Genomic DNA, 9,241 nt, shown 5'->3' with positions numbered 1-9,241 from the left:
ATTGTTTATCTTGTTCAGTACATCAGCAGGGCTTGACACTAACGCTTGTCCAGGAAAGCAAACGTTATGTTTGGATAAATGGAAAGTCTTGTCCAATCGGAAGAGCAAAAAAAAAAAAAGAGGCTATAGAATACCGTCTCGAGCTCCTTGTGGGTGCGTTTGTCATCAGCTAGCGAGCCTCCACTATTTACTACTGTGGCCTGTATTCGATGTACTCCCATCACTACATTACAAGCCTGTGTTGCCTGTTGTGTTTAGACTTGTGGATAAAGACGTTCCTCCAGCCTCCTAAACCTGGCCAAGTACCAGAGAAGGGTCTCCAAAAGAGGCAGAGGAAGTTCACAACAAACGGGCTTGATTAATGTCTTCCCATGGCTCCATTATGGGAAAAACAAGAGACTCATGTTTTCTTCCCCCCGTTGAGAGTTTCCTGGCAAGGCAGGCAGACCATTATTTACGTGCAGTCAATAATCTAATTAAAGGTGAATAATAGAATTAAGGTGAGATTGGTTGAGGCGTCTACATGTATTTGCAATAATGCTATCTCTTCAGTAAGAGTTTACAAGACATGGATCGTCAAATTAGGGAATGGAAGTTACATTGCGTGCGATCTAGCCCCATATGTGACCTCAGCCCTATGTAACCTTCTGTCACATAAGCCTACTACAGGCCGCTGTAATTCCATTGTAATTCTGTTATCCTCTTTCAAGGTTGTATTCTGTAAATTGTGTAAACAACATCCATTGCACGTTGTCCGTCTTGGGAGAGAGATCTCTCCTCTGTTGCTCTCCCTGAGGTTTCTTCCTATTTTTTCTCCCTGTTAAAGGGTTTTTTTTGTTTAGGGAGTTGTTCCTTATCTGATGAGAGGGTCTAAGGACAGGATGTTGTGTTGCTGTAATGCTCCCTGAGGCAAATTTGTAATTTGTGATACTGGGCTATACAAAAAATTGGCTTGACTTATTAGAAATAAATCAAAAATCTAATTTTCACCAGTTTTCAATTAGCAATAGCATCTTTGAAGGTATGCTCTCTTAAGATCTTTGCAGACCTGCCAGTGGAGTAAAATGTTTAGCTGGGGTGAAACAATTGTTTGAATCCAAATTTTCGACAACTTGTGCTCCTGTTTTGAGTTCAGCTCCATCTGCTGCACCACTTTGCAGCACAGACTTGAAATATTGGACTGAAACATGAGTTTCGCCCTGGCTACATGTCCCACTGGTGGGACTGCAGAGACATTTGGGATCATGGAAAAAAATGTCCTTATTGTTGATTGCCAGCTATGATAAGCTTATGTGGCCAAATCTCAGGGTAACAGAAGGTCAAAGAACCAAGGTCACATATTGGGCTACTTGCGATCCCGCTTCGTACATTGTGTTTGAGACTTTGTTTTTTTTCATGCATCCAAAAATTAGGATATTTGGCTCCTCTATTTTATTCCTCTAATTCAGGGGTTCTCAAACTTTTTCACACCAAGGACCACTTGATCATAAATTTTTTTTCTGTGGACCACCTAACCAGCCGGCCAACACCCCCCCTCCCCCCCAAAAAAACCTTTTAAAACAGTCTATATTAGGCTTACAATAGCATATTATGTTCTATATTACAAATTATGTCTGCAGAATATTACAGTACAAAATATGTAATAAATAGGCTACTAGCAAAATTAGGCTAGGCTTCTACCATATACCTTGACCTTGATTTTTGTGAGTTGTATGTGTAATTACTGTTTCATATTAATTTTGTTCAGAGCTATTGCCTTTGGCTGTGATGTGATGAATAAAACATGGGAATTTATTTGAAATACCACTGTCAGGGTAAACTCAATGTGAATTCATCATTAAAAGAGTGAACTATTAATGTTAATTTAACAAAAATTCGTTTTAATAGGAATCAAATCTTTGTACTGGCTCTTGTGAAGCTATGAAATTACACATTTCAAATAAGCATAACAGCTTTACAGGTAGTAGCAGTCAACAACTAATGGGAGGAATGCTGTTGCATCACTGACTCAATGTCTGGCTCCACACTAGAGAGTTTCAGTCTCATACAGGGGGCTACATCGATCTTGTTCCTCTGCTTGGTTTTCAAACCAACCAGTGTGGAGAACCCAACTTCACAGTTGTAGGTGGTTGAAAACGGCATTAACACTTGCAAAGCAGACTCAGCCAGCTCAGGATGTTCAGGTTGGACGAGAACCCAGAAGTCTGTCAAGCATTTTTCTCTGAACGCCATTCTCAGTGTTCCATCTGATGCAATGTCCACAAGACTATCCGCCTTCCGTGCTGATAGTTTGGAACTGACGCGCTCAATGGGAGGTTGGTCTCCAAATGGATTTCTGATCCATTCAAGGTCCACATCCAATTCTGGAAAGTATCTTCCCAATTGCGTGTGAATGCCTTGCAAATGTTCCTTGAAGGCTGCAAGTGTGTTGCTATCCAGAACCTCTTCAGCTTCGAGGACAATATCGGCTAGAGTTGGGAAACAGTCAAACTCCTGGCGATCAAGACGCGCGCACCACAGATCCATTTTGATGCGAGTGGCTTTAACTTTGTCCTGCACTGTAAAAACCGTGACCGCTTTTCCTTGCAGTGCTAAATTCAGGTTATTAAGCGTGCTGAACACATCAGCAAGAAAGGCTAGTTTTGCGAGCCATTGAAAGTCATGCATTCTGCCATAAAGTTCATCAGTTTGATACAAAAACAGCTTGACTTCATCGCGCAGTTCAAAGAGGCGGGTGAGAACCTGACCACGCGATAGCCAGCGAACTTCTGTGTGGACAAGAAGTCTTGTGTGCTCACTCCCCATTTCTTCACACAGAACTTTTAAAAGACGTGAGTTCAGTGCCTTGCTTTTAATTAAGTTGACAATTTTTACGGCCTCGTCCAAAACCTGTTTAAGACAGGGTGGCATTTTTTTTTACTGCCAATTGCTCTCTGTGGATACAGCAGTGCGTCGATGCGGCAGAGGGAGCGACAGCGCGTACACGCGTCACCAGGCCCTTGTGTTTGGCTGTCATCGCCGTGGCACCGTCAGTGCACACGCCAGCACACCTCTTCCAATCAATGTTATTCTGCACAATGAAGTTATTTAGGGACTCAAATATCGCCTCTCCTGTGGTGTAGGTTGGTAGGGATTGACAGAAAAGAAAATCATCGTGAACAGCACCCGCATGTATGTACCGCACAAAGCGGAGGAGAATAGCCTCGTTACCGATGTCCGTGGACTCGTCCAGTTGGAGAGAGAAAAAAAAGACTCTGACGCAGACGCGTCACCAGCTGATCTTGGACATTTGCAGCCATGGATGTTATTCGCCGCTTGACTGTATCATTGGACAGAGGTAGTTTGTAAAGTTCCTCACTCGCTTTCTCTCCTAGCATTATGCTGGCCATAACCTTTGCAGCTGGCTTAACCAAGGTCTCGCCGATTGAGTGAGGTTTGCCAGCTTTCGCAATGAGTAGGGACACCTTGTATGAGGCTTCGGTAGCTTCCGCGTTTTCCCCTGCGGCATAAAAACCTGTGTGGCTTCCTTTCTCGTGTGTCGCTCAAGCTCTTCACGTTTTCTCTCAAAACATTGCGCAGGTTTCGAGGTGTATTCCTTGTGTTTTGACTCGCTCGAGTTTGGCAGGTTTCATTGCTTCATTAGCTAATATGTCATAGCACACAACACAATGAGGTTTTGGATCCTCAGCATCTCCAGTCCAGAAAAAGCCAAATTGAATGTAATCGCTACTGTATTTACGTTTCACTTTTGCAGTGGCTTTTTCAGAGTGTTGTGCTAGCTAGCTCCTGCTGCAAACTGTTAGCACTATGGGACTCCATGCTAACACTGACGCGCTCAATGTGAGAAGGAAGTCTCTGCACCTTGTTGCTTACATTGTTCGTCGTTTCTCCGGATTTTCTCTTCAGCCACCGATCCATGATGTTTGTATTTTGAACGGTTCACTTCACTCTTTGTTAGATTCTACTTAATTTTCACAATAGTCAGGAGGTCTTTGATATGAAAATCCTGTTATTGGAATGGAAGCTAACTAGGTAACCTAGGTAACACAGGCTAACTGAAGAGACATGACTCAAAACGCAGGTTTGCATTAGACAAATTGAACAAAATTATTAGGCTTATTTAGGCTACATTTTGATTCACTTTTAATTTAGAAAACATTTAGAAAACAGCTGTACTCGTAACTGCATTGGAACGCAGATGGTGATTTGAGAAACACTATTTTTTGCAATCCTCCCGCGGACCACTTGGGGGCGCTCGGTCCGCGGACCACACTTTGAGTATCACTGCTCTAATTTAGTCTTTACTGTCGCTCAAGAGACCATGTACACCCGAACTGTTGAGGTGCATGGCTAATAGGATCAGTATGTAAAGATTAAGAAAATGAAGCTGCACACCCATTTTATCCTGAAGAAGGCAACTAAATCTGCTGAAATGTATGTTAATACGTATTTGCATTGGCGCTATGAATTTTTGTTCACTGCAGCTCACCATGTTGCCCTTTATAATTTCAGGGTCAGATGCCAGTACGAAATCCGAAATCTGGGTCAGGTTTCTTAACTCTGGTACATGTGCACAGCCAATTAATTCTCTGACAGAACTCCGGGTAAGATGTACGCAAGGCACAGTAAATAAAGTGATACCCCAAAAAAAGAAAAAAAAAAACCCAAAAAACCCAGCTCTTTTAATCACGTTATGCTCGTGTCAATTAATTAATTTGATTAAGAGTTTGATTGTGTTTACACAGCAGTTACAATAATCAAATTATTCCCTTAATCTGATTAAAATCGATTTTTTTTTTACTGGCATGTAAACACCGATTGTCTGGCATGTTAATTTGAATGTTGTATTCAATAAATCATGAACAATAAAAGTAGAACCATAAGTAGTTTTTAATGGGACAATATTTATTATTTTGGACAGGTAAGTGGTTGGGCAAGCCTTGATTAATATTCAGTGACAGACAAAAATGATGTCCTTTAATACTGAGATACGTAAAGCTCATACACATTATTAGTTCATAAATATACTGATACAGTATGTCGAGGTAGTTTGAAGACATTTCTTGACCAGAAACAACCAGTAGAGCTGTTAACTTCAATTTAGTCTTTAGTCTGTACTCTGTAAAGTGCAACTGATACTCATTCTCCAGAGCCAGAGGGAGGTAGTCTACAGCCCACATTCTCTCCATACCTGAAATAAATAGATCATTCCTATTTTAACCCAAGAGTCAAGTTAACAATTCAGATGTGTTTAACATTACTTATCTGATCATGTTTAGCAATATCACAGGGATTTCAGAGAATGTCTGGTCAAGCGATTCTTGACAAGAATTTCCTGTACCTGTGTTGCTGCTCTGTGGACGATGGAGTGCCTGAGGGCCAGTTTATCAATGTCTCTCGAGTAGCCGCCTCCTATAACGGAGGCTAAAGGAACACCCCTGGCCACAACAGTCTTCATCACATACAGATCTCTCTGATATAGTCCTAGGAGATATTGGAGTCATGTAAAAAAGCCCAATAATCATATCTAGAAATGCATTAAGTCAAATCTTGTGGCACACCTTTATCAGTTAGATTGAGCCTTCCAAGTTCATCCTCCTGATGAGGGTCAACACCCGCATCATACAAGACCAAGTCCGGGCGGAAAGTGTTGAGGACCCAAGGAAGGTGGGCCTCGACTATTGTAAAGTTAATAAAAACAGTCATCATGAAAGTACTGCTTTGAAAGATACAGCTAATCCTTCAAATTCACATTACATGTATCTGAACAATGAATGTATATAATTAGCCTTGTGTCGCTGGGGAATAGCTAAATTTTAACACAGAAATGGTATACTATTTGCAATGAAGATGGCTGGGAATTTACCCTGCTATCACCAGTAAAAATCCTGATGGAAAAAAACAAACATATTTTGATCAATTGCTGACACCCTGAGGAATTTTAATGCTGTACTGATCTGAATCTGGTGATTGAGAGAACTTGGTGCACCTGTCATTGGTGGTAATGTCTAAGACAACACATTAGACTGTTAAAATGGAGCAGACTGCAGATCGCCTGTCTTGCTGGTGCACTTTGCTGGTCTCAGACATAAACTGTCACTTTACACTCCGCTGATCTTACATTGGGAGCCCATAAGAAAGAGAAGTAAGCTGAAGTTTGTAAAAAGAGCTAGGTCTTGGTGAATACTGTGATGGACTGTGCTATGAGTCACTGACTTTGACACGGTTTCTACCAGGTCCCCTAATGTATTAGTTTGTTGTCCATATGGGTGCCTGAAATGACCAATGTCAGTAAGCAAAATTAAACTCGTTTACCTCTGGCAATGCCTAGAGATGGCTAATGTTGTATTTTGTTGTCATGCCTTGTGTAACTTTATAGGATTAATGACTTGCCTGTGGACATGTACTCTTTGTCTTCTGTTCCATCCTCCGCACTAACATCGAGGTCGCTATTCTGTTTACGGAGCGGAAAATTTTTCCCACTGTGCACAGATAGAGTGAAAACAAATGGCTCCTCTTTAAAGATGAATGCAGTGCCATCCCCCTGTTGGACAACAGACAATACAAACATGAACGCAGTGCCATCCCCCTGTTGGACAACTAGACAATACAAAGATGAATGCAGTGCCATCCCCCTGTTGGACTACAGACAATACAATGTTTACTGATACAGGAGAAACAAACGCTCAATAATGTCTTCATGCATGCTCAATAGTGCAATAATGCATGCTCAATCTACAGGCCAGTAGCTACTCTTTCAAGGACGAGGATGTGCACATCCTTGATAGAGGCCATCTATGTGAAGAGGGAATAACCATCCCTGAACCAAAGGTGGTGGGGGGGTATCCTAAGAGTACATTTGTCATCACCTTACAATGCTGTGACTGCAAACATTTCCAAATCCTTTGTGAGTAGTACACATGGCCATTGTAACTCTAGTTAATGGTCACGACTATTTGCATATGAAGCTTATTGTTGGTTTCGGTCTTTATGCAACTGTATTGTTTATATGGGTGGGGATACCTGCAGTCAGTTTAGACTGAAGAGGTCACTTAGATGAGTGATGAAACGTTTGTCAATAAACGTTGTGTCCAGATGAACTGATTCCACTTTCTTTGAAATGCTCATTAATGTTATACTGGTCAAAACCTCCATTTCTAGACCTGCATATGACTGTTTCAGGAGCATTCTCACCTTTTTCTTAACCTTTATTAATTCATGAAAATCAACCGAGTACACGAGCTCTTTCAAACAATTCATAAATGTCAAATTCACTCATTTACAAAATTCAGACCTGGGAGATTGGGAGATGCCCATTATAACCACAGTCTTCTACTATTGGCCTCTAAGGCGCTGCAATGGGTGCATTCGGCAGTTAAGTGCCCTTAAGAAGAGCATGCCACCGACACTATTTAGTAACAATAAGAAACGATGACAAGAGAACTGATACCTGATGCACATCTAGATCCACAATCAGAACCTTTGGCTTTGATGAATGGTTACTCAACAGGTATTTGGCTGCAACTGCAAGGTCATTGAGGAGACAAAACCCTGAACCGTAGCTTGGAAAAGCATGATGGGTTCCTCCAGCGGTACTGCAAGCAAGACCTCTCTGTAGTGCTATTTCTGCAGCCAGCAACGTCCCTCCTGTATTTCACAACAAAAAAGTTATCAGTTTTGTGCATGCTATTCAACCATCAATTCAAATTAAAACTCATTCAAATTAAAAAAAATTTCAAATTCAAACTGTCAAAAGTAGCGGGGACTGCAGAAGAGAGATGAAGAAGAGAGTGCAGGCAGGGTGGAGTGATTTGAGACAGAAGGGTACCAGCAAGAGTTAAAGGGAAGGTTTACAAGATGGTTATGAGACCAGCTATGTTATATGGTTTGGAAACAGTGGTACTGACGAAAAGACAGGAGGTGGAGCTGGAGGTGGCAGAGTTGAAGATGCTAAGATTTTCATTGGGAGTGACGAAGAAGGACAGGATTAGGAACGAGTATATTAGAGGGACAGCTCAGGTTGGACGGTTTGGAGACAAAACAAGAGAGGCAAGATTGAGATGGCTTGGACATGTGTGGAGCAGAGATGCTGGGTATACTGGGAGAAGGATGCTGAATATGGAGCTGCCAGGGAAGAGGAAAAGAGGAAGGCCAAAGAGGAGGTTTATGGATGTGGTGAGGGAGGACATGCAGGTGGCTGGTGTGACAGAGGAAGATACAGAGGACAGGAAGAGATGGAAATAGATGATCCGCTGTGGCGACCCTTAATGGGAGCAGCCGAAAGTAGTAGTAGTAGATTCAACCATCAATTCAAATGGACTCTGGATGCCCTCACCTGTTTCATAACGGCAACGAGTGACTAGGCCTGGGCTCCATGGAAACCCTGTTCTCCTTTGTTCTTTCTCATTAATTTTACCATTTATGAAGTTGTCCAAGTATTCATCGGTGTGCACACAACTCAATAGTTCCTGAGAGGCAATTTCAGGGGCCCACACCTTAAGAATAATATTCACATAAAAAGGGGGGGGGTGAAATCTACAATATCAACAACTAGAATGACAAGAACTTCCAAATTGATTGTATTTAACCCCTCACCTGTTTATCTGTAATGACTTGATCCTTGATTAGAAAATCTAACACCCGTGGAAACTTTCCCATTGGAAATCTGTGATTGGGTGGAAGATCGCAGACGTACTTGCTGTGGTGAACTATTGGAAGCCCTCTGCATTCAGATCTTACCTGTGAAGAAGTAAACCATGACTGTACAGTAACTTGGAATTACGTCGAATGTATTGAACGAGATGTGGGCTATGGGCAATCTACTTTGCAGCAGTTATACACCCCAGATTAAAAAAAACAAAAAAGCTTTACAGAAAAAATTAATACGACACGAAACCAATGCATTCAACGCTCTTACTTGTTCTGCATGGAGACGTCTGCAGAGCGAGAAAGCTGTACCGACACCAACCTTAAAGCCAAACACGAGGTGAGGTCTTGTACACACTACCTGTTTTATGCACGTCATCTCTGACTAGACAAATGCTCGTCACCGTGAACGCTTACCCTGTGCAACCGGCGTGAGAGCTGTGCGATATCATTTTAAGTTATTACTGTACATGAAACTTATTAAGATTGATGAACGCTGTTTGACGCAAGCTCTTCTTTTTTGAGGATATGCACTTCCTCTCTCGCCGTAGTTTGCTGCCATCTGCTGTCGTGGAGTGGGAGTATCCAGAACAGA

General features: G+C 41.9%; 1 protein-coding gene across 1 annotated transcript; it reads right to left on the bottom strand.

Moving 5' to 3' along the window:
• Nucleotides 1–5,279: 5,279 nt before the first annotated feature.
• Nucleotides 5,280–9,040, bottom strand: hdac12 (histone deacetylase 12). The gene is made up of 7 exons (XM_056283820.1): nucleotides 8,918–9,040; nucleotides 8,596–8,739; nucleotides 8,336–8,495; nucleotides 7,451–7,647; nucleotides 6,394–6,544; nucleotides 5,562–5,678; nucleotides 5,280–5,484 (listed from the first exon to the last, which is right to left on the bottom strand). Exons 1-7 carry the CDS (start codon nucleotides 9,023–9,025, stop codon nucleotides 5,285–5,287), a joined length of 1,077 nt encoding a protein of 358 aa, XP_056139795.1. The 5' UTR covers nucleotides 9,026–9,040; the 3' UTR covers nucleotides 5,280–5,284.
• Between the last annotated feature and the right edge of the window lie 201 nt (nucleotides 9,041–9,241).

The sequence above is a fragment of the Lampris incognitus genome, chromosome 7, assembly GCF_029633865.1.
Source record: "Lampris incognitus isolate fLamInc1 chromosome 7, fLamInc1.hap2, whole genome shotgun sequence".
NCBI lineage: Eukaryota > Metazoa > Chordata > Actinopteri > Lampriformes > Lampridae > Lampris > Lampris incognitus.
This window is presented reverse-complemented; position numbering and strand designations above follow the sequence as displayed.